The sequence below is a fragment of the Epinephelus fuscoguttatus genome, linkage group LG22 (assembly GCF_011397635.1).
Source record: "Epinephelus fuscoguttatus linkage group LG22, E.fuscoguttatus.final_Chr_v1".
Taxonomy (NCBI): domain Eukaryota; kingdom Metazoa; phylum Chordata; class Actinopteri; order Perciformes; family Serranidae; genus Epinephelus; species Epinephelus fuscoguttatus.
The window spans coordinates 20,982,988-21,008,378 of record NC_064773.1 but is presented as its reverse complement, the minus strand read 5'-3'; the positions used below and the strand labels follow the sequence as shown (position 1 = coordinate 21,008,378).

Below are 25,391 nucleotides of genomic sequence, written 5' to 3'. Positions count from 1 at the left end.
GGTCACAGATGTAATATGAGCCCCTCTGACCCAGCTGTTGAGCTCCATTTAAAGTATTAAGGCGGTAATACACAGGGGAGAGACAAATGACTTTTCCCTCAAAAACACCTGGTGTGATAACCAAAGTTCTCCAACTCTGTGAAGTATCAGAAGTTGAAAATGAATTTGGAACTATAGGTGTTATTTGGAGAAACTTTTATTCTAGTCGTTCTTGGCAGTAGTGTCTGTCTGTCTTCAAACACAAAGCCGGCTGACCAGAGGAGCCGAGAGTGATTCTGACAGTTACTTGACTCCTGGAGTGCAGGTAAAGAGGCTGCAGCGACTCCGCTTCCTGCAGTTCAGAAACATATTAAAAATTAAGTTGTTTTTATCCTTCGCAGATTTAGAGAAGGTCATACCTGCTTTTATCTCATCTTGTTTAGACAACTGCAAAAGTCACCCTCGCATCTCCGGCTCATTCAGGTTGCAGCAGTGGCGGCGGTGGCTTTTCTCTGCTCTTAGTGCAAGTGCCAATTTTTCATAAGTAGCACCCAAAAAATAAATCTGCGTTTTGTTGTTGAATGAGTGTCACTAACATTTCCTGATATTACCAGTGCTTGAAGTGGTGACAAGTATTTTGATTTTTCGGGATACATTACTAGAAGACTGTCAGCCTACACACATTATTCTTATCTGACTCATTTCTTCTGTCTAGTTGAGGCACGCTGAGGCTCAGTGTGTGAGGCTGTATTAAGAGTGATACTTCACATATAAAGAGTTTAGTTGGTGGTTTCTCTTTTACTCCTAAACCAAAAATGCAGCAGCAAATGTGTAGAGAATGGATTAAACAGTGTGTTTGTCTGCTTTAGCTTCAATTACTTCCAATGCCAGTGACATTTCATACTACATTATTTTGTGGGGTTACATTTAAAACATCTCTGGTGTATATACTGTGTATAATTGCCTCACTGGGTGAAAGTTGGGTCCTTGATTCTACTATATCAGAGTGTAGGCAAACTGGGGAAGTCACTCTTAAGTTCCTAGGGTCCTGTTTCCCCAGATTTATATGGCATATAATGGGGACATGACAAAGGGTCATATGTTCCCCAGTTCTACATATGTGTTGTCTTAGGGTCCTTTGATTCTATGTTTCTAAGATCCTATGTTTCGAGGGTGCTATGCTATGTTTCCAAGGTCCTATTTTTCCAAGATCCCATGTTTCCAAGATCCTGTGTTTCAAGGGTGCTATGCAAAGTTTCCAAGATCCTATGTTTTCAAGATCCTATGTTTCAAAGATTCTATGTTTCATGGGTGCTATGCTATGTTTCCAAGATCCTTTGTTTCCAAGATACTGTCTTTCCAAGATCCTTTGTTTTCAAGATACTGTCTTTCCAAGGTCCTTTGTTTCCAAGGTCCTTTGTTTCCAAGGTCCTATGTTTCCAAGGTCCTATGTTTCCAAGATCCTATGTTTCCAAGATCCTTTGTTTCCAAGATCCTATGTTTCCAAGGTCCGTTGTTTCCAAGGTCCTATGTTTCCAAGGTCCTTTGTTTCCAAGATCCTATGTTTCCAAGATCCTATGTTTCTAAGGTCTTGTTTCCGAGATCCTTTGTTTCCAAGATCCTATGTTTCCAAGATCCTATGTTTCGAAGAGCCTATGTTTCCAAGATCCTATGTTTCAAGGGTGCTATGCTATGTTCCCAAGATCTCTTGTTTTCAAGAGCCTATGTTTCCAAGGTCATATGCTTCATGGGTGCTATGCTATGTTTCCAAGATCCTTTGTTTCCAAGATACTGTCTTTCCAAGATACTGTCTTTCCAAGATCCTTTGTTTTCAAGATACTGTCTTTCCAAGGTCCTATGTTTCCAAGGTCCTATGTTTCCAAGATCCTATGTTTCCAAGATCCTTTGTTTCCAAGATCCTATGTTTCCAAGGTCCTTTGTTTCCAAGGTCCTATGTTTCCAAGGTCCTATGTTTCCAAGGTCCTTTGTTTCCAAGATCCTATGTTTCCAAGATCCTATGTTTCTAAGATCTTGTTTCCGAGATCCTTTGTTTCCAAGATCCTATGTTTCAAGGGTGCTATGCTATGTTCCCAAGATCCCTTGTTTTCAAGAGCCTATGTTTCCAAGGTCATATGCTTCATGGGTGCTATGCTATGTTTCCAAGATCCTTTGTTTACAAGATACTGTCTTTCCAAGATACTGTCTTTCCAAGATCCTTTGTTTTCAAGATACTGTCTTTCCAAGGTCCTTTGTTTCCAAGGTCCTATGTTTCCAAGGTCCTATGTTTCCAAGATCCTATGTTTCCAAGATCCTATGTTTCCAAGGTCCTGTGTTTCCAAGGTCCTATGTTTCCAAGGTCCTATGTTTCCAAGGTCCTTTGTTTCCAAGATCCTATGTTTCCAAGATCCTGTTTCTAAGGTCTTGTTTCCGAGATCCTTTGTTTCCAAGATCCTATGTTTCCAAGATCCTATGTTTCGAAGAGCCTATGTTTCCAAGATCCTATGTTTCAAGGGTGCTATGCTATGTTCCCAAGATCCCTTGTTGTCAAGAGCCTATGTTTCCAAGGTCATATGCTTCAAGGGTGCTATGTTATGTTTCCAAGATCCTGTGTTTCCACGGTCCTATGTTTCCAAGATCTCATGTTTCCAAGGTCCTATGTTTCCAAGAGCCCGTTCCCAAGATCCCATGTTTCCAGGGTCCTATGTTTCAAAGGTGCTATGCTATGTACACAAGGTCCTATTGCCAAGATCATATGTTCTCAGGGTCATATGTTCCCTAGCTCTAAAGTAAATAAATGATAGAAGCCTGAAAAAGTTAGTTCCCATAAATTTTCCATATTTTTCCAGAAATATGAAATGCAATCACAAATAAAACAAAAACCACAGTATTCAGCGCTGTATAGCAGTTTATTCATTTCTGGCATGTTTTTAAATATATTTTATTCATTTATTTATATATTTTACATCATTTTTTTATTTGATTTTCATGTCTTTCATACATATACGGCTGAATGAGGACCCAAAGAAAAAAATGTGTTAAATTCTGAAGGCTAAATAAAAAAAACAAGCAGGTGAATTTGTGAGTAAACAATACAAAACGATGACATATACTACACATTAATTTGTCTCAATGTTGAGTTAATGTCGGTGGAGTTAGCCATGCACAGTTCATCTAATTCAATTCATGACTCACATGAGCCAGTCCCAGTTTGTCCCCAGCTCCGCCATGAATCATGAGCCAACACAAACACTTTGCTTTTCAAATAAATCTACATCTCTCTCAGAAGCAGTTACATTTGTTGCGCTGTATCTAGGAGCCAATGCTACATGTTAAATCTGTCAAACAGCTGCTCAAGCCCCCACGAGAGCAAATGCATGATTGAACTTGTCAAATGGCTTGAGACATCATGAACAGCATTCATCCATAATTACTTTCTGCCCATTCTTGTCTGGGTAATACTGTGTCTTGAAATATCCCTGAGCCGCAGCGCTTCTACATTAGCTTTCAAAACCACTTGATGGCTGTCTCCATAATGGCTACATCATCTCATCATATGCTCTGTTATTGAAAAGCAACATTGATGGCACAACAGAAACCAATCATTGACGATGTCTGTAAACATACTGTCATGTTTTGATGCAACTTTGACATCCAGAGATGTTGTCTTTGCTAGAATGAAATGAAAAGGCGACAAAATAATGTGCAGGTTTTCTGCTAGTACTCACTGCCTGCTCTTTACCAAAGCTCAAATCTCCACCAGTGTAAATGTCAACAAGGCAAAAAGGGACACAACAAACTGAAAATAAAATGATTCTCAGATGAATTGTTGCATCCTCGGTAGCTACTAATTAGGAGTCCAAATAAACCAATCACACATTATTGCATGCACACAGAGCTGCCTGTTCAATGGCAGCATTAAAATCTAACCTCTCTAGCACTCTGCATTTTTCAGACTTCAATCTACTATAAAAAAAAAGTCAACAGACTGATTTGATATGTAGACATTATTTACATTATTTTTTCCAGTAAGGCATGCCGTTATTCAAAACTTTCAGTCAGCGAGGGCTGTGATTCCTTTATTAGCGGGTTACAGTCTCTGTGTCACAGCTGAACTTGTTGCCATGACGATAATACTGCATACTGAGTGAGGAGGAGGAGGAAAAAGAAAAAAACTTATGTCACTGAACAATTTCTGAGAATAGTTTGCCAAGTTGTGATGTGAAGTTCTCCGGTTACCTTTGCACCGCAGAGCAAACAACGAAGATCCTTCACAGCGGAGGGAGTTATTGTGCGCTCACAGCACAAATACAAGCTTCTTCTCGAGGGCTCAAATATGAGGCAATGAGATACTGAGCTTCTGAAATGAGTTCAAAGCTTGTGGTTGTACATCACGCTTAGTAGAACTATGAAAAAACTCAACAGAAATTAAAGTCTGTGAATGGATAGAAAGATTTGTAGATGTAGAAAAAGGTGAGAATCTGAACACAAAATGTGTCAGAGGTGGAGGACATAGGCTACTACAGTTTAACTTAAGTAAAATTAACTTAAGTAAAAATAGAATTATCTCAGTACTGCTAAAGTACAAAAGTATTAGCACCACAATATACTTAAATTACATATTTAAAAAAGGGCTATACACAATGAGTCATTTCAGAAAACTGTGTAATATACTGGATTATAAATAATGATGCATTCATGTACACATTACTATTGTAGCTGGTAAAGGTGGAGCTAATTTCAATTAGGAAGTACAGAAAACGAGACTTTTGCACCTCCTCTTGTATCCCTTTTCAGGCTTTAGAAAATCTAGTCTGTGACAGGAGACTTTGGCCGATCACAGGTCATCTCAGTGAAAGGGTGTTCCTACTGGGGAAACCCTGATTCAATGGGGGAGAATCCTGCGGAGAAAGTTGCTACTCCAGCATTGGCAACAACTGCCTACGCTGCAGAGCAACCTGAAAAAGGAAGACAGACTTATCAAAAAGAGAGTCTCATAATAAACTAAATAAAATGTGTCAAAGTTGGCAAAGCGTTTCAGAGACGGACTAAAATGTTGCTAATAGTTTTGCATTCTGCTAACAGGAGCCAAAGCCTCACAGCTGCAGCTTCAAGTTCATATTTATGCTAATGTTAGCTAATGTTAGAGTCTCGAATCATTGTGTGTGTCCACCGCCTCACTCTGACAGACCACCTTGCCAGGAGGAGAGCAGGCAGCAGCTCTGGAGACCAGACAGCCCTGACTCCCTGCCAGATCACCAAACTTTCTGTTGCTGCCATTACACAGGTCAAACCAGGCACTGCCACTGTCAACCAGCCAGAAGGTTTGTTTCCTGAGCTGCTGCCCACTCTCCTCCCAGCAAGCAGTCCCCAACGCAAATATTTTCTACAAAGTCCCAATTTTTCTTGTAGTTTTTTTTTTCACAGGTTTGATATACAACCACAGACTTATAAGTTATTTCAAGTCCAAGTCTTAATGAGTCGTATTTGAGCCCAGATATTCCCACACAGTTAGTGTCAGTTTCATGCCAGACACATCACGAGAAATCCAATTTTATCCCATTTTGAGAAGTTCTCAACTAGAAATGGGTAAATGCAGTAACAACCAGATGTTAATGGAATTGTTTTCAAGTGTTTGAGCCTGACAAGAGGAGAAGTTGTCAGATTTTTACAGTCAGCTTCTCCTGTGTCAAGATTCAACAAGACAGCGCTCAACCCTCTGGCACCTAACAACAGCAAACCATGAAAACTGAAAAAGTACTATCTGACTCAAGTTGGTATACTTCACGGGCATATGTTGCATTCTTAGAAAAAAAGTACATTCATCTACTATTGTTTTCCACACTAGCTTTGGTTCATATGAGACATCTTTAGTTCATTAAAAATCAGATGGAAGAACAGTATGTGGGTGTGATACTGCTTTGAGAGGTGTGTGTTTTCTTTGTGTGTCCCTGCTCGATGATCACAGTGAAACATGTCAAACGATCTAAGTGGCACCTCAGATGAATTACACACTGAAAGCTAAAGTGCTGAGGCTTTGTACCAAAAAAACAAAATGCACAGTCATGTTTGACAGAATGAAGAAGGACAGATAACATCAGACCAGGAGGAACTTTCACAGTTAACTTTTACCCGTCTGAAAAATCGATACTTTGTCGCCACCTGGTGGTCAGACTGGGTCTGAAGTCACTGTTGGCCAATTTTCCAAGTAGGATTTCCACTGCAGGCACAAAGGCCTCTGTCATCACTCATCGCTCTGTTCACATTTCAGAGCTTCTGGAGAAAGTGATTATGTGAAACAAAGAGCAGATTAATGGCTCTGCACCAAATCTGACATAAAACTGAACATAGAGCCAAAATATTTCACCAAAAAAGTCCAATAGTTGATGATGATGCTCCATTTATTTTCTCCTCTGTCGTTTACTTTATATTAAAGGCAAACATTTTTTACAAACACAGGAAATATAAGACAAATGAATCCCCAGTTAAAATCAATATGATGAATTCAAACTCATGTGAAAGATTGAGCCAAAGTAGAGTTATACTGACATCAGTTACCATGACTAGGTATCACCTGAATTGGTGCCAAGTATTTTATCAAATTTATATGGCGCATAGTTCAGTAGCTACCTTGAGTTCTGTTTTTCATTCATTGACGTCTGGTTTTAAAAACACCAGAGTAAGGCAATCAGATATGGCTATGCACAGGTGTGGTGTCGGTGTTTGTGCATGCTCGTGCATGGATTATGTTTACATGTGTTCAAACTTTGTTCATGATTTACAACATAAAAATAAAGTTCGTCTGCGCTGTTTGGCTGAAGCCTCCTCAGGCAACAAAAATGCATCTGCTGGCTTGTAGTTTGTTTTTGTTTTGTTCTGAGAAAGTGATTTAAAAGGAATATTCACTCACTCATTGGAGTACAGACAGGTTAAATGTTAGTTTGCAAATGAGTATTGACATCAGTTTGAGTCATAGTAAGATGGAAGAGGAGGCAGAGAAGGAAAGATGCAAAACAGATGTACGATTTTTTTTTTTTTTTTGATACCCCACACATCCTCCATGTGATGTTTTCGCCTCCACATTTTGTTTCAGTTCCTTGCTCAGGAGCATTTCAGCAGCTTAGGGGGTCAATCCTTGGGAGCCTTTCAGTCAGGGGAGCAATCCTAGTGACACCAGGCCAACCCTGCTGCTCAAGTAATGTCTCCTGCACAGATTGGGGTCACACGTAGATGCCTTCAGGGTTGAGGCTGGAGGACACGGTGCTTTGAAGGGTCCGAAGGTCGCTGGGTAGCAGACGAGAAGAGCCAAGTCGTTTCAGAGAACCAGAGTCCACTTCTGTAGCAAACAGCAAAACAAAAACAAAAGTATTTAGCCATCAAGGAAAAGAGACAGAGTCTGATTCAACAATTAGACATGATATTTTTGCCATCTAGCACAATGATGCTCATGGACCTGTCAGCCACTGTAAATAATTTCCATAACTTTGTGTTGGTTCAGTGGCTGTAGCCAAAAATGCTTGCAGGGATTTACAAAAGCTCTGCTTCAGTGACACAGTACAGAGTTTATTTTCAGATAACCTTACATCACACATTACGTTTATTTTTTACTTGCCCGACTGGACAACTGCATGAGGCATTCCACTTGCCCAAAAACAGAGTTTACTTACCCCAGGAGTCCTAATACTAAGGGTGCTTTCAGACCTAGAGTTGTCTTGCTTTGGTCTGAATCAGGGACTAATTTTGTTACAAAGTTGCATAATTGCCTAGAGTTGGTTTGTGTTCTCACAGCAGCATTTACAAGCAGATCAGATCAAATGCCTTGTGTGAGAAAGCTGCTCTTGATTGGTCAGAATTTCCATGCAGGAAAAATCCAGGAAGTAAACCAAACGTTGAAGAAGAGCACGCTTGCAAGATAAATGTGACACTTTCTAATGTGACAATGGAGGGACAACTACGCAGGTTGATTTTAGCGCTGGTCATCGTGGACTATATTGCTGTCATTGTTCATTTTAGTCAAACCATACAGTTTGAAAACGAGGCACGGCTCCAACTAGAAAACAATGTTTTGATGCACTGGATGTGCTGAATGTGCATATTAAGGCAGTACAGGAGGAGGTGCACATTAATAATCCTCCAGGACTGTAACATGCTCATGTTTAACCCAAACAATGTGTCATGTGACTGCAGTTGGTTTGGATCGAGGAACGCATTCTCACCACAAACGAACCGCACCAGAGTTTGTTTGTAACTGGACCGAGACCACCTCTTCAAGAAGGTCTCGGTCCGGTTGGTTTGGTGCACACCCAAGTACGATTGCTGTGTTCACACCTGCACAAACAAACCACACTTAGGGGGAAAGTGTGGAGTTTTGCAGTCTGTACGAGTTTGGTAATTCTCACGATATTCCATCACTTATTGGGCATGTTAATCAAGGCATGAAAATGCACCTGCTGGTATCCTGGTTATTAATTTTCATGTAAATGAGGTCTCTGTCTGTTGATATATTCATTTATTTTTTTGGTGAACCCCCAAACTTTAAAGCTCAAACTCTATGTGCTTAATTATTAATGTACTTGATAACACAAACAGTTGCCACTGTATTAAACGCAATGATGTCAAATTGAACTAGGAGAGAACTGATAAATGAGCACTGTGTCACCCAAACCTTCTGGGGGATTTTTCTCAAAAAGGAATGACAATAGGGATTTTCCTTTTGACTAACTGTGATGGTCTTGAAGCATTTCAGGGCTGCTAGTGGTTTGGTCCATGTAATGGGGTTACAGACTTAAGCTGTTATGGCACAGTCTTGCCTCAGCAGCTTAAGTCTACAGTGTATAGCATGTAATTCTCAGGATGACCACAAGGTGCCACTGTGTGCATACACATGTGAAAGCAATACTGCACGTAAAGCTCTGCAATCAAAATGTGGTTGGCTCTGAAATTGAACTTTTTAAGACAGTGATGGTAGTGTGGCCAGTCTGTGTTGGTGCGTACATGCATGTCTATGTCTCTCTGTGAGTGTGTGTGTACGTGCCGTTGTTGTTTTCTCCTGTAGGTTGAGCGGGCAGCACGGTGACCTTGGTACCAGTCTGCTGAATGAACTGCTGCAGGTTGACCTGTCGTAGCTCTTTTGTCAGCTGCTCCAGCTCCTGCTCCTTCTCCTGTAATGGAAGAAAGACACCATGACAACTAAATTAAGTCTGTTCTAAGGCTGAAAAACACTCACTGAGCACTAAAATGAGATCTACCTTTAGACATATGTCTGATAGTACTGATGACATACGTCTGCGGCACCTTATTTGAATCTTTTTCTGCATATTTGGATTTAAAACATGAAAATCAATAAGGGATCTCACTGAGCTCAGGATCTCTCCAGAAGTCATAACCCAGTTGAGACAGCTAGAGAGAAGAGTTAGCTCCCAGATGGTTACGCAACTGCAGGCGAGGGATTGTGTACTTATTCAGGCCCCTCTCTAATCAGGCGAAGAATGCTGTAATACCCTCCCTCCCTTCCCCTTCTCATTACCTCATGCTTCCCACACCCTACTGGACTTCGCCTGCACACTGAGCACTTCACTTCATACAAGGATGCACGCGGCCAAGGATCCGCTGCACATCCCTGCAAGCCACAGATTAAACTTCGCTTCACTGCCCACAACTTAATGAGCTTAGATTTCTATGGTTCCACCTGTGTGCAGAGGGCTGAATTTTCAAACGCTGCAACTTTCTTAATGAGAATTCTTTTAAAACATTTTTTAAAATAAACCTCTGTTGCAGGTATTTGGAAATGCCAAGGGTGCTTTTCAATTCCTGGCAATTTCGAGACTTTGGTGTTAAAAAATCTAAATCGAAACACTAAATCTGAGCTGACCTGTAATCTCTTGCTGGACTGGCTAAGTGAGCGTTCCAGCGCCCTGCAGCTGCTCTCCAGCCGCGCCGTGTGTTGGCTCTGCATTTCAAGCTCTGCCTTCACTTTCTCCAGCTGGGCTTGCACCTGAAATCCAGAGTGGAAGTGAAGAGAGAAAAGCCAACGCTCATTACCAGTTTTCAGGAGAGGTGGGCAAAAGTTACTAATGCTTGTAGTAAAGATGAGGGAGAGCTCCTTCATGCTTTAATGTGTTCAGAACTTCACAATAGTTCCTCTGGTATAAAAAAACAATACAGTTGTACTATGTGAAGAATAACTTCACAGTCAGAAAAATCCTTGTCATTAGTGACACCTCTCTCCAAGGCCGTTAAATGTAACTGAGAGCGAGCACCTACATCTGCCACAACAGTGACAAACCGACTATGCTTGACCGGCATAATGTTGATCGAATACTGGATAAAGAAAATAAATTTAGTATAACGTCCTATCTGTATGTTCCTACATTTCATTTGGACCAACCGGCTCAGTGACTAGCTTGCTGTTTGCAATTACTTTGTTAAGCTAACGTTACAAAGTACACAAATAGCTTAACCCAGCTTAACAGTTAGTTGTTGTTGGCCGTCCAGCTACACTGCATGGACCTGGTTGCTTCATAGCAGATAAAATAATTTGCAAACCAACCCCATTCTGGATAAATTAGCTGACATTATCCCCTCAATACTGTATTTTACATCTGCTAGCTAGCAAAATGTCTGCCTTAAGCAGTGACACAGTAACGGGCTACAGTCATTTTTAATGCCCAACACTTGTTGCTGTGGATGACTGTGACATGCAAAAAATAAAAGCTGAGCTACCTTCAACTTCTGCCCCAATGACGCAGTGAAGCGTCAACCAGTCATTTTTATTATGTATATGTTTCTAGCTGTTAGCTGGTGCTGTGCTAGCATTATGTGCATTGCAGTGCACCTGGGGTTGTAATGGGGCAGCAAAATGGGATGTTAATGGGCCTCAGACATTGTTTAAATCATATGTTTTGATGGCAAGTTGCAGACACATACAAGCCTGTGACGACATATGTTAATGAGCCCTTGAACAACACTTCAACAGCGACTCGGCAATAATGTAGCTGGTCACGCTGTTGCCTTGTTTCTCGCAGTTTGAACACAGCATTACAAAGTAAGCCAACGTTAGCTTAAATTAGCCAGCCAAAACCAAACCACAATATCACAATATATTTTGTATACGTGTCAGTGTTTGCCCTGGGATTTTCTGCAGCTATGTGGGCACCGAAATTACGATATGGGGCCCTGAATTTGTTGAATTTACTGTTTACCACAAATGAGACAACGCACACAGCTATCCTTTAGCTTCACCCCCCAGCCACAGATTGTGAAGATGTGTCTCTTGGCTGTCGCTGCAAAATGTATATGGGTTGGTGTTGGTTGTTTGTTTATGTTTGTGGACTCCATTTGTTAGCTAACGTTAGCTATGTTAGCTGAATAGAGATGCAGCACGCTGTTGGGAAAAGTTTGCCTAGAGGGCTTTCTGCCAGAAAAGAGATTATTTTGGTTAAGGTCCATCACATCATTTGGATTTTCCCATTAAATTCAGCCAGTGTCCCTTACAGATAAGTCAGTCCATAGGCTATAAAAAGCAACGGAGAAAGTCAGCGAAGGTCTCAGTTTCTAAGCTGGTTACAATTTGTTTACTCATTGGCAATAAAAAAATGATTAATGCATGTAAAAAGTTACATACAGTACCTTGAATTATTATTTTTGTTTGTATGACAGACACTGAGAGACCTGAAGGACATGTCAGCAGCTTGACAAACTACACTCCTCTCTGCTTGCATGATGCTGAGTGTGTTTTGTAGAACATGATGAATTAGATTATACCTCCTCCTCATTGACCCTCTGGTTGAGCTCGGCCTCCTGCTGCAGCCGCTCCTGCTCCAGGCCTCCCTCCATGCTCTACAGAACATGACAGATAATGAATAATATGGAACATAATCTTCACAGAAAACCAAATTGATTATACTTTTCAATTCCAAGTTTTCATGTTGTTTATAAACCCAGTAAAACAGCATCCAGCATGAACCAGGTAGCCTTCCTATAACTCCGAGCTCACCTGTATGTGTGCCAAGTACTCTGAAAGCTTGGCTTCACAGTCACGTACACGGCCCTGCAGCTCGACTAGCTGTTGCCGAAGTTGCCGCTCGCTCTCGTGTTCGATCTGCAGCTCGTTCTGCCAGAATTCCTCCTCCTCCATCTCTGCATCGTTCCTCTTCACCTGCTGCTCTAAAAGCAGCAGCTCCTCCTCCAAGTTTCCTCCCTGGTAATGAGAAATGATTCCATTTGAGAATTCTCTGGCCCCAAAGAGAATATAAAATACTTATTAAAGAAAACAGGGTAAGGGAATGAAAGATGATGCAGGGATGTACCTGGCCTTTCACACTTATAGACTCAAAAGATGGAACAGAGACAGGCAGCTATTAATTATGAATTAGACCTAGTGTTGTGGCCCACAGCCACCTACAGAGATTTAAAATGAACAATGTTTTTTTTTCATCTTTTCTTTATTAATGAAACACAGAGTTCACTCCAGTGCCTGCAGAGCAACACAGCAATACAGTGTTCTGCAGAGAGAAGCTGCAACTGCCCATAGCAAGTAAGATTTAGGTGTTTTTGCTTTTTTAATAGTGAATTGTTATTTATTTGATGATGACATAATGATGACATGCTGATGACATTTTTCAAATGAACAATATTGTGAGTAGTGTGGCGGCTATGTCAGAAAAACTGACCATCCAGTTGGAGCAGTGTATAAAAGATCACAGACATGATGATAACATGTTGATAATGACATGAAGACATGATGACGACATGTTGATGAAATGATTATGAGATGATGATGACATGATGAAGACATGATGACATGTTGATGAGATAATGATGACATTTTGATGACATGATGACCACATGATTATGACATTTTGATGACATGATGATGGCATGATATGATGACAACATGATGTTGATATTTTGATGACATGATGATAACATGATGACGACATGATGATGACAATTTAATGACATGATGATGACATGATGATGACAATTTAATGACATGATGATGACATGATGATGACATAATGATGACACTTTTTTGTAAATGAACAATATTGTGCATAGTGTGGCAGCTACGTCAGAGCGAGAGTAGGATATTATACGAAGCGTAGCCATACACTAACCGTGTATGAGAATATACTGTGTCTATCTATGTCTATATCAATCGTTGCTTATGAACTGCAGTCAAACTGTCAAACTACTGTTTAGCTGTAAATTACACAGCTGCAATGTTGAAAACAGTTGAGCCAAAACCAGGCACTGCCCATCATACAGAGCAAGTGATCCCATTTTACAGCTAAACACTGCAATTAGAGAATCTTGATTCGTATCTGATCAGTGCTGTCTAGTTTCTGTCTAGGGTTCACAAGCTGTGACTGACATGATTGACAGTTGCATTATAGACTCCTCAGGTCTGATTGGTTGTTTTCGTTGAGCCAAGGTGGATTCTTGCAAATGCCATTAGAAGTGAGGAGTCAGAGTAAAAGGATTTTTCCCCTCAGACGATCTGTCTTATGTACTACTGTCTGAATATAGTGACAGTTTCATCAAATATGACAAAACCTTATTTTATTAAAGCTATCAGCTACAGCTGTAATAGATTTGTGAGGGTGTTCAGAGTGCAGGTGTTCTAGATCTGCACACATCATCGTTTCCTGTAAGTAAGAGCACTGGCAGCTGTGGTTTTACTCACTTCGTTGGCTTCGGTGCCGGTCTCCTCCCAGTCTCGCAGTTCGGCCTCGCAGCCCAGCAGACGGCTCTCCAGGGCCTGGAGTTTGTCTCTCTGCAGCTGCACCAGTCGGCTCAGCTCTCTGGCTGGACTCCCAGGTACAGATGCTACTCCAACACCTCCAACCCTGCTCAGGTTCAGACTCACCCCCTGCTGCTGGAGCTGTTTGGCTGGATGGATGGATTAATGGGTGGATGGGAGATGAAAGGATTGGATTGTTGACAAATGCAAGCATAGAAGGAGGGAGGGAAAGAGAATGAGAACAGTATGTACACAACCAATAACACAACTATCACCCACAGCAGTAATAGCTTAAATATACTGAACAACATAAAACACACTACCTTCAGCATCTCTGCTTTTCCCAAATATGTCCCTCAGACCCTTGGCCCCTCCAGTGAAGGTCAAAGACTTGCGTTTGGGTTCCCTTCGTTTGAGTGAGCGGTCTGTCCCTGACGGGCGGAGCTTGGCCAGAGGTGGCAGGCTCTGCCGATAGAAACCACGCTCCGGGACGCGAGCCTGCCCGTCAGAGGTTGGCCGCTCGCTAACAGACGGGCCTGTTCGTTGTAGGATGAGCTGGACATCACTGGCATACTGACCCCACTTGTTGAGGGACACCACAGGATTCTCGTGTGGGGCCAGGTGACGTTCTGTCTCACGCCATTTTTCGATCAAAGTGTACCTGCCGGTGCGCCCTGGGACAAAATGAAAAATGTGATGCATTTGGTGTTTAATTACAGAAATATTCCTGACAATTTATCGTAGAAGCCCTGAAAACATATTTTCTCAATCACTTTCTTACTGTGGGTGATGGATCACACATGACCACAAAATAATCTAACAAGCACGTTTGATTATTTCACAACAGATTTTTTGTATGTCCTTGTTTTCTCTGTCCTTTTCTCCCTTTTTAAAGTGGACGGAGCTCAGCTGGAAATGGGTGATGTCATAAACTTTCATGCACCAATCAGGATTAAACATTCAGACAATCAGAATGTAATGAAAGCTTTTGGATTGTTTTGTTGTTTTTACTGGCCTGACTGTTCAATTTTAAATCTAATTTATTTCAGCTTTGCTTTCAATTAATTGCATAGAGAAATGGTTTCAACAGGGATGATGCCTTTGAAGGGACTCCCCATTGTTCCCACAGCCCCAGATTCTGAAGCCCCGTTAGTCTGAAAAATGTCTCACTGGACCAAAAACCCATTCCTCCAACAGCCCGTTATCCCAAAAACAAACACTCACTCTCATTCCTTAGAAAATACACACTCTGTGGTTGAACAACCCAGTCACCAAAAAAGAGCATTGTACATTTTTGTAATTCAAAGATACATGAATGATATGTTGACAACATGAACGATATGTTCAAAACTTCACATTTCACCAATGCTGTGGTGACTCTGTGGTTAGGTTTAGGCCAGGGGTCGACAACCTTTACTATATTAAGAGCCATATTTGGTCAAATAAATAAATAAGCAATCTTTCAAGAGCCACATAACATATTTGAGCCTTATAATGTAAGTAACACAGCCTATTGGGTCTTAATTAGCCTGTTAATATTATTAATTGGTCTAAATGAGCATCCATTGATATGTTTTACCATGAGGTAACTACTCCTAGTGGGCTATCTATAATAATTTGGTACTTTAACTTTGCAGCATTGGCAATGAAAGTAAACAAATCTGTCCACAAACGATTAAGTTTTCTATTTTACAGCAAACATTTTTTTCTATTTGGCAGCCATATCTAGCCTAGCTAGGGAGACTAAAGTTATGGTTAGAAAATGGTCATGTTTTGGCTTCTAACAGAATGGGCTCAGTGGCTGAAACGCCGCTGGGAAATGCTGGGAAGGGCTGGGAAGGGCTGGTAAAAAATACCCGTTATAAGTGGCTAAACGCTGCTGGAAAACTGAAACTGGCTTCACTGAGTGTGTATTATTTGAGAACCAAGACTTCAGAGCAGTAGCCATTTTTTGGGGGGGATAATAGGCTGTTGGGCTTTTGGCCTCATAGGACTGTCTTTCTGAATTTACAGGGCTTTGGAATTTTGGGCCGTCTGAACAATGGTATGACACTACCTTAGACTGATTCAGCTCCCACTTGTTCAATAAAACTTTCCGTTGTAGTAGGTATTGCTCTCTCCTTGGGAGGTCCTTCTGACCTGTGGTGTTCCCCAAGGATGTATTCTTGGCCCCCTTTCACACATGAGTCACAAACACAGTTCTCTCTCATTGTTAGACTGACTACACCCAGATTTATGGCCTGTAACGTGACTTGCATCATTTAATTGTCTCATACTATTAGTGTTTGTTGTTGTCATGGTGCAAACTCCCAGTGGTAAGAAGTTAACTTGAGCACGCTTTAAAAAATTCAGCTCAAAGTGCATTGCAACTAGGAGAGGAAATAGAGAACAGATACAGTGAATTCTTTCACAACTCTCCCACACTTGTGCAGCATCGGTACTTTCAAAGAACTTTTACCAGCATGTTTGTTGAAAGAATTTAACAGTGGGAAAATTCAGCTCAACAAACACTGATTGTGTTGGGAAAAGGGCTGCGTTCAATGGTTCCCAGCTGTGTGTGTGTATGTGTGTGTGTGTCTGTGTGTACACCTACATTCGTGTTTGTGCACATATAGATAAGAGTAAAACACTGCCCATCGTACCCTCACAGTAAGGGTCCTTGTAAAAGAGTCACATTCATCACTACAGCCATTCACATCAAAGTACCCAGGCCTGGACAAAAGGCACAGAGAACACAAAGGACAGTGAACACCATAACTCCTACTACACTGTCACCATGAAAGACATGTGTTTTAAGTCTGGGTTGGTGAGAAATCCCTGTAGAAATCTGTCCATTTTAACACATCTTTCTGTTTAATGAAATCATATTCTTGTGGTCTTGGATTCACAGCTATATGCACTATACAACCTATACAATGAGTACCCGAATCAGTGTCAACTTATTTCTCTGCAATTGTACAGCAGGTAAATAAACCAAAGTCTGCAGCATGACTCATCTCGTTGTGTGCAATCCATTTATGATGAAAATCTCTTTGTGCCTTCTAGTCACTTTTCATTTTACCGCAATTTATCATCTCCAGTATGTCTGACAACCTGCCTAGCCAATACTGGACACAACCCACACAGCAGAAAATCCCCATAAGGATTTGTGAGGGCCTAAATATCATTTACACCACCTTGGTTTAAGTTCTTTCAGCACATGAGCCAGATGGAGAGGATTTCATCTTAAAGTGTTAGATCTGTTCTTCTTGGTGGGCTCTTTGTCATGTTATTAGTTGGCCATTTGGATTTTCAAAGACTTTTTGGGTATACATATTGGGCTGTGAGTCGCCTATCATATAACCAATAAGGTTTCACAGCCACTGCTCATATTCTTGTGATATTCAATCTTTTTTGATCATCTACCAACACAAGAGATGAATGCACTGTCTTTCATATTGTATTAAGTTGTTTTGAGCTTACCAATGGCTTGTGCCAAAGCTATGACCACTTCCTGGCATGTGGTGAACTCTGTAACCCCGCACACGATGCGCTGCACTCCATCCACCCACACTTTGAGCTCCATGGCCTTCATTCAGAGGCCCTCATTCCTCCACACCACAAAGGGGTTCTAATAATGTTCAACTGTCCATCCTTAAAAGGAACAAAAAAACACAATGTTAGTGCAGTGAACTATGTTACACACTTGCATCAAAGACATAACTCTTACAACAAAAACCTTTACACTGCACTGGAACTAAGATATCAACCATATCAAATTTAACGTGTCAACTGTGTGTTTAGAGTAGGCCTGGGAAATAGAGCCTTTGAATAATATAACAATATTTTTAGACTATATCGTGATACACAATATATATCTCAATATTTTGAAATCTCCTCTAAACTTCTGGCTATGAAACTACTATAATAAATAAAAGTACTGTTACAATAAAGTTAAATAAACTACTGTTACAATAAAGTTAAATAAAGTACTGTTACAATAAAGTTAAATAAAGTACTGTTACAATAAAGGAAAATCAAGTACTGTTATAATGAAGTTAAATAAAAGTACTGTTACAATAAAGTTAAATAAAGTACTGTTACTATAAAGTTAAATAAAGTACTCTTACAGTGTAGTTAAATAAAGTACTGTGGCAATAAGGTTAAAGTACTGTTACAATAAAGTTAAATAAACTACTGTTACAATAAAGTTAAATAAAGTACTGTTACAATAAAGGAAAATCAAGTACTGTTATAATGAAGTTAAATAAACTACAGTGACATAAAGTTAAATAAAGTACTGGTACTATAAAGTTAAATAAAGTACTCTTTCAGTGTAGTTAAATAAAGTACTGTGACAATAAGGTTAAATGAAGTACTGTTTTAAAAAAAGTAAAATAAAATACTGTTGCAATAAAGTAAAATCAAGTAATGTTATAATGAAGTACTGTTATCATGAAGTTAAACAAAGTACAAATAATGAAGCTACAAAAAACTACTGGGACACTGAAGTTAAATACAGTACTATTACAATGTAGTTAAATAAACTACTGTGACAATAACATAAAATAAACTGTGACAATTAAGTTAAATAAAGTACTGTTATATTGAATAAGAAAGAAGAAAATTGAAATAGTCCTATTATATTATATTTATTATATTATACTATTATATATTATATTAAATAAATTTATTGTAATAAAGTTAAAGCAGTGCTATAATCAAGTAAAATAAAGTACTGTCATTAAAAAAGTAAAAAAAAAAAAAAAGTACTCTTATAGTGAAATAAATCAAAGTGAAATCACTGGTACTTTTATTCTGAAGCAGGAAGTGTTGATGTTTTCACTGTGAACTTGAAGCTTCCAGTCAAATGTCAGATGTTAGCATTTAGTGGATAATTAAAGTGTCACAGCTGCACTATTAAATGTGACAATTTATTCATTGTGAGCGGTAAACAACCTAACAGCTCCTCAGTTCATATATTCATAACATTTGAAAGTCGCATTGGTGCTCCATGGTTGCAAAATACAACTAAATGGTTGTGGTCTGGAGCCCTGCAGATAGGAAAACACACGCCTGCTAACACACTGTCACACAGAAGAGAGTGGTCTGGATGGGCAGGGGAGTGCATGTGATGTATCATGTTTGTGAGTCCTATTTTTCTATTAGTTTCTGTGAGAAGAACAGAGCCATAGGAGAGAGTGAGAGAACCGAAACGCCAAAGTCTCATGCCATTGGCTTAAAAAAATGACATGAAAATGTATAGTCATTTCAAGTCTAATCGATACATGGCCCACCCCTAGTTTACAGCATGCCCCCTAGTGGTCAGTAAATGCCAGTTATAACTCATATTGTTTACTTTGGCCGTGGAATTTTGTAGAATAATAACAATCATGTTGCCACAAAATGATTTAGCTATAACTTGATATTCGCAGCCTTTTATTTCCAACCTCATGTTTTAATCAATAATTTCCAGCACTTCCCAGAATGACTTTACAACCACTTGACAACATGGTTACTACGACATGGAAGGAAAGAGCTAAAATCTTAAAAATATCAACCAAGCACCACATGATTGAGCAGCACGGCACCAGCTTCCTGTAAACGAACAACTTGCACCAATTTACAACACTTGTTTTTCTGAAGTAGTTTCCTGTAACACTGCTGATAAATTGCTTCAAGAGCACACTTGTGGTGCAGTGATTGTGACCGGCTAACAGGCCTCATCTAATATATTTTTCATTTGCTGGTGTCGGTGCAGGAAAGCTCACAGCGGTCACATGCACGCAGAACGAGAGCCATTTTCAAACTGCTGACACAAGCACCTCAGCAGTGAGGCAGTCATTACGAACCTGGCAAGGCCACGACAGCGGGCCAGCGCAACAGAGCAGTGAAGGAGCTGGTGCCTAATGCTCAGACTATTGTAACCCCACTGGGCAGCAGCCCTGCTTTTTCCCGACGGGGTCATCAGCTCTGATCCTTGACTTCCATATCACTTGAGGCCTCCCTTAACAATTTAGGTCGCCTTCCATCTTCATCACAGCTGGGATGGGACTCCCATCCCTTCTGCAATTTAACTACCAGTCCCCTTCAGGCCTTTTTCCTACTGAGACTGCATTACATTGCACACTCCTCTGCATTGAGGGCATCTGGTAAGGGCAAGGCCTGCCTTCAGTGGGGAATGGGATGATTTGTAACAGCAGACAGATGCTGCAGGATGGATCTGCTTCAGACGCCTCTCACAGTCTAGTAAATGAGACTGTGCCCATGAACACAGCTCAGCTTAATGGGGCAAGAAAGAAGAGAAATTAGAGAAAAAGGTGGAATGAAGGTGAAACAGTGGAGGGATGGATGGATAAGCAAAGCAAAGAAAGAAGTTTGGGATTGCCATGAGAATGCGTGCAAACACTATCAGGCTGAAAAAGACATGGAACAATATTTATTTTGTTGGTGGATCAGGCAGGAAGTCAGGACAGGAAACACCATGCTTACTGTAAGATGATCTACTCACCAATAGGTCAGTTGAGTGAAACAATTCCTAATCTGAATGCACGGTTCATTGGAAAAGTTTGACCTGAACAGCGTCTGTGCGTTCCAATACCCACACTACCATACTATATAGTATGCCAGAAAAAGATTTAGTATGTCCCAGTACATAGTATGTCAAATGCAGAATGCCAAAAATACCAGGATGTTCTACTACATCCGGTCCGATTGTGCAGTATGCAAGCCTGCATGCTTTTCTGGCCGTTCTGACCCACAATCCTCTGCACAGCAGATGATTCATCATATTGACTGAGCCGCGAACAGATGAAAGCTGATTGACAGCTGTCACAATGTCGAGTGACACGTATTCAAGTAACTGATGACCAGTCGAATAGTAATAATAGGAATAGTGATTGTTCAAGTGAATGAAATAATCATCAAAAGGTGCGGTTACAAGATGGCTTCTCATTCTGAATGAAATAAATCTGAATGAAATCAGGGAGTCTTTCCAGGTAGTTTACATGGGAAATATTCATTCCGAATGAGGGTTTACACGAGAGATCAGTTTAATCGCCTTTATTCGGGTCCGCGCAAGTTTTGGGGCAGGGAAGGTTTCTGATTGAATAGGGGGCGAGGCGGATGTTACGTGTTTACGTTTACCGGAAGAAAACGCTGTAATCCTCGCTCCAGATAACAAGATGCTTGACGACGCCATTCTTAGTGCCTTTTTAGGGAGAAGGGAGGTAGAAGGTCGAAGAAAGGAGATAGAAGATCGTGCTGTGGCGAATGGAAACAGGTGAGTGCAACGAGTCCAACTGCTCTATCTCAGCCCGTTGCTATGTGCGCTATATACGTCATTGCGCCAGAAGGGCAAGGAAACAAGCATGCGTGGAAAGACTGGAATGAACTTAAAGAGGAATGGATGTATACAAGTGCGAGAAATTCTTCATTCGTTATTAGAAACAGAATATTCCAGTCCCTTACATCGGATTGAATTTTCAATCGCATTGGCCATTTTCATTCCGAATTAGGTGTTTACAAGATCACTTTTAATAGGAATGAACTTTCATTCTGAATGGAAAGGGAATTAAACTGTCCATGTAAACGCCCTCAATACCACAAATAGGACATAACTATGAAAAATGACAATGACAGAGAACTGCAGATGTAATTTCACTGTCACAACTATGTTAGAATCTACAATCTGTGCTGTTATAACTTTAAAGTTAAACTACATACATCGCAAAGTAGCAACAGCAGAGCTCTCTGAGACGATCTCCGTCTCTGGCGAACTCGGTGAGTGGCGTTTGTTTATCCCCAAGGTAACGGATACAAAAGCAAGAGGGTCAAAGTTCAGGGCGTAATGTTATGAGACAGCATTTTTCCTGATTGTGTGCATACTGCATGCAACAGTACGTATTTTTTAGGGCAGCTGCAGTACCTACTAAAAGTAAAAAAATAAAAAAAATAAAAAAAGCATGCAGCTCAGAACGCACCCTATTTCTCAGCAAACTTGTTGCCGCAAAGTGGCAGTGTGTTGGATTTAGTGGCACCTAGTGGGGAGGATTGCAGTTTGCAACCAGCTGATACCTCTCCTGTGTGCCAAGCGTGAACTCTTGGTTAGAATTCCTTTAGTGTTCATTGCTCAAGAGGTTATAATCGGGGGCCGAGTTATCTGCGGAGGTCTCTTCATCTCCAAAACAAACAGACCTGTTGCTTTAAGCTGGAATAAACAGAAAAAAGCTGTTTAACGTTAAAAATCTAAGCGTTTCCTACACCGTTTGGCTTGTCCTGGAGGGACAGCTAACTACAGTGGGCGACACAAAAACCCAAATGGCCCTATCTAGAACCAGTGCTTGGGTTGTCCGTTCTGGGCTACTGTAGAAACAGTGGACAAGGATTTGCTCCTTATGTAGACATAAACAGCTCATGATAAAGTAACAAAAACACAATAATTCTTATTTTCAGGTGATTATGCACTAAAGAAAACATTACTGCAATCCATTTCTGCCAATACATTCCCACAAATCCTTCACACTGGACCTTTAAATTTGCAGTCAACAGCTTAACAAAAGGTCTCTGACATAACACACAATATCCTAGCAGATGATGTGATGACGCCTTTAAACTATCACAGCTGCTGCTGAAATGTTGTAATACAGTGTTTATTCAGTGACGGGTGATACTGAAGTCACACCAGGAGGAAGAGCCAGTGTTGACACGGGCTTGTAAATCTGCGCCCTCCCTCTCTTTCTCACACATGGATAAACACACTCTACACAAACACACTCGCTACATGCACAGCTACACGAGAAGTCGAACTGAAGTCATTCGCTCCTCTGTGATACAATCACCATGACCATATCATCGGAACAGAGAGCAAAACAAGCTGCAGCAAACTCACTTGTGCTTCATTCAAGTCCAAATCAGTCAACAATGAGAGACTTTAAAAGCCTAAAAACTTAATTAAAACAATTTAAACCCCCCAAATGATCATTTTATATCATTTACTTACAATGTTGCATTGAATTTGTGAAGCAAACTTTGTGATTCCCCTATACCTCTGTGGTGAACAAAGAATTTTCACTTTTTTATTCCTCATTCACTATGAAGGTATATCACTCTAAAAAAGATTCAAGGGTTAGTGGGTAACGCTTAAAACAAAGATGTTTTTCAGTATTAAAAAAATTATGTTTGCTTCATTAACGTGTTTTAGTCAGTCAACTTATTTCAGCAAGTTCAGAAGTTCGCTGGGCGGGGGTAGCTGGTGAAGAACATGTACCATCTTGCATGTGGATCTTTTTGGCCCGCGGACTGTTTGAATCGCATTAAGCTATAGTTTGGTCTTCACCTTCACCTGGACCGATTGTGGAACACAGACTTTTTATTAAGTGAAGCCAGTAATATGCTAGCTAGCCTAGCCCGTTAGCTAGTGCACTGAAGGCACTCACTGGGGCTTTGCTGCAGCTAACTCCTGGATGAACAGGAACGGCCTTGGATGAGGTTTGTAATTTGAAAGGCCTCTGGCCCAAACAACAATCTGTTTGAACAATGTCACCAAAGACAAATCCTCAGAGCAATGAGGAGATGGAGGAGATCACAACAAACAAAAACAAATTATTGGGGGTTAAAGTGTTCTTTTAATATGCAAAATCTTCACACATAAATGGCGAAAGATTTAAGCATTATAACTACAATTATCACCTTGCGGTTGTATGCCTCCACAAACCAGTCAAGCTACAGGTACAGTTTATATCCATATCTGTCCAAATTCATATGTAGCCATGACAGCTCACAATGCTTTAAATGCTTCATACTCTTCTTCAACTTGACAGCACAGAAGATCAGTACAATCACATTACCTTGTCAAGATGATTAGAGTCACCAATTCAGCATCTGACCAAATGTCTCCCCTTCTGTTCCTGTGTTATAACTTTGAATACTTAAAGTTTTTGCAGAACATGTGTGAGGTCACAGTGACATCTGACCACCAAAATCTAATCAGCTTATCGAGTCCAAGTGGATGTTTGTGCAACAGTTAAAGAAATTCCCTCAAGGACAATTTTGAGATATCACTTTCATGACAATGGGACGGACAAACCAGAAAACCCAGGCACATGTTGTCTCCAGCCACAGCTGTGAGCGCTGCAGAGGCACTGAAATAGTAAAAAAAGAGAGTGTCTGGCAGGGCAGGATGCTGCATAAAGACTGCTTGCAGTGTCTCTTCAGGACTACAAGTCACCTTTTCCACCAAGGTGACAGTTATATTTAATGAAAAGATGATTCAGAGCCTTGGAGACACTTCTTGGCTGCGAGCGCAGCATCAAATGCGACCATCAAACCTGGAAAAAAATGAAGTCAAATCTGATGTCACTAACACGTCTGCGAGTTGCTCTTTGTTGAACGTCCCATGCTCTCACTGGCCCTCTGACACAAACATCAGAACATATGCTGGTAGGTATCAGACGCAGCATACAGCGCCATAGGAGGAGGCAGCTGTGGACAAGCAGATGTTGTTTAGTCAAACTGAGCGTGCCTATAGTTTTTTAGATTTTGATGATTGAAATCTTGTGCCTGTGAGCTGAGCACGGATGTAAAAGCAAAGCAAAAGGAGAAAGAGCGAAAATAAATAAATAAAACCGGTAAAAAAAAAAAAAAAAAAACACAGAGAGACACAATATGACTACAAAAGCACCGTTTCCACAGAGCAGTGCGGTACAGTTCAGTTATGTACGTTTTTTTTCTGTTTCCACTGTGAAAAGTTTTGGATGGTACCAATGGAACCGTTCCATACCGTCCCCATGTTTGGTCCCCCTCTGTTGGGGTACCCAGCACACAGATCTGGTACTAAAAGGTGGAACTGTGAACACTGCAGTCTGATGATTGGTCAATAGAGGACGGTCACTCTGCTCAGGGCTGAGCTGTGGCTGGTTTTGAGGCTCATGTAACCACTGTTCATACTGTGGAGAGTTTTATTAGTAAATTGTTACTATAGAATGAAAGGTTTTGCTAGCTCTCGCAGGAGTCTGAGAAAAAAATAACTTGGGCCGACTGCTGGTGACATTTAAGGTGGAACGTTTACGTTAACTTGTTACTTGTCACTTTAGTAATGAGCAGATTTTCAAGCATTTATATATATTGATTCTGAGCAGGTTATGTGAACTGCATATATTCTAATTCCAAAAAAAGCGTTGTGGAGTGTTGTTCCTGTGGGCTCCAGCAACACTAAACCCCTGAGCTTGCCTGAGAAGGCATCAATGCACAAACCTGCTATTTTTAAATATCCCATGGAGAGAGACTCTCACTGCAGCCTGTTTTATTTTGTTCTGAAAATGTCGGCATGCAGCCTTGTTTTGTGGACGATAAACAAGGTGCAGACTTCCATCTGTGCCACCAGTAATGAGGAAATACAGTGAGTGCTGGACGGAGCAGTGAGTGACAACAACCCCGCCCACACTTAAGGGTACTGTTTGCGGTGGAAACACTAGGGTCTAGGTACCATGTCTGAAGGGTTACTGTTGGTTCCAAAGGTACCATACTGAAAGACTTTGGTGGAAAGACGGTTGAAGAGATGCAAAGATAAGTGAAGAGACACAACATAACTACAAAAACAGGCAAAACAACCACAAAAAGATATATAGTGACAACAAACAGAGACAAAACAACAACAAAAAAGACAGCAAAACCATCACAAAGTCTGTGTGTC

The 25,391-nt window shown here is 40.7% G+C and overlaps 2 protein-coding genes across 3 annotated transcripts in view; both read right to left on the bottom strand.

The window, feature by feature from the left end:
- Positions 1–25,391, bottom strand: part of LOC125883151 (FYVE, RhoGEF and PH domain-containing protein 4-like) — a 252,056-nt gene that overhangs the window by 142,228 nt on the left and 84,437 nt on the right. The window lies entirely within an intron of this gene.
- Positions 2,867–25,391, bottom strand: part of rassf8b (Ras association domain family member 8b) — a 33,234-nt gene continuing 10,709 nt past the window's right edge. Inside the window, exons 2-9 of one of the 2 annotated variants that reach the window (XM_049567355.1) lie at positions 17,183–17,353; positions 14,044–14,394; positions 13,664–13,869; positions 11,972–12,175; positions 11,740–11,814; positions 9,848–9,970; positions 9,011–9,137; positions 2,867–7,312 (exon numbers count right to left, since the gene is read on the bottom strand). In XM_049567355.1, coding sequence (XP_049423312.1) covers positions 7,197–7,312; positions 9,011–9,137; positions 9,848–9,970; positions 11,740–11,814; positions 11,972–12,175; positions 13,664–13,869; positions 14,044–14,394; positions 17,183–17,294 — 1,314 coding nt within the window. In that variant the 5' untranslated portion in view covers positions 17,295–17,353 and the 3' untranslated portion in view covers positions 2,867–7,196. The remainder of the gene's footprint in view (positions 7,313–9,010; positions 9,138–9,847; positions 9,971–11,739; positions 11,815–11,971; positions 12,176–13,663; positions 13,870–14,043; positions 14,395–17,182; positions 17,354–25,391) is intronic. The other variant, XM_049567356.1, reaches the window with a different exon arrangement.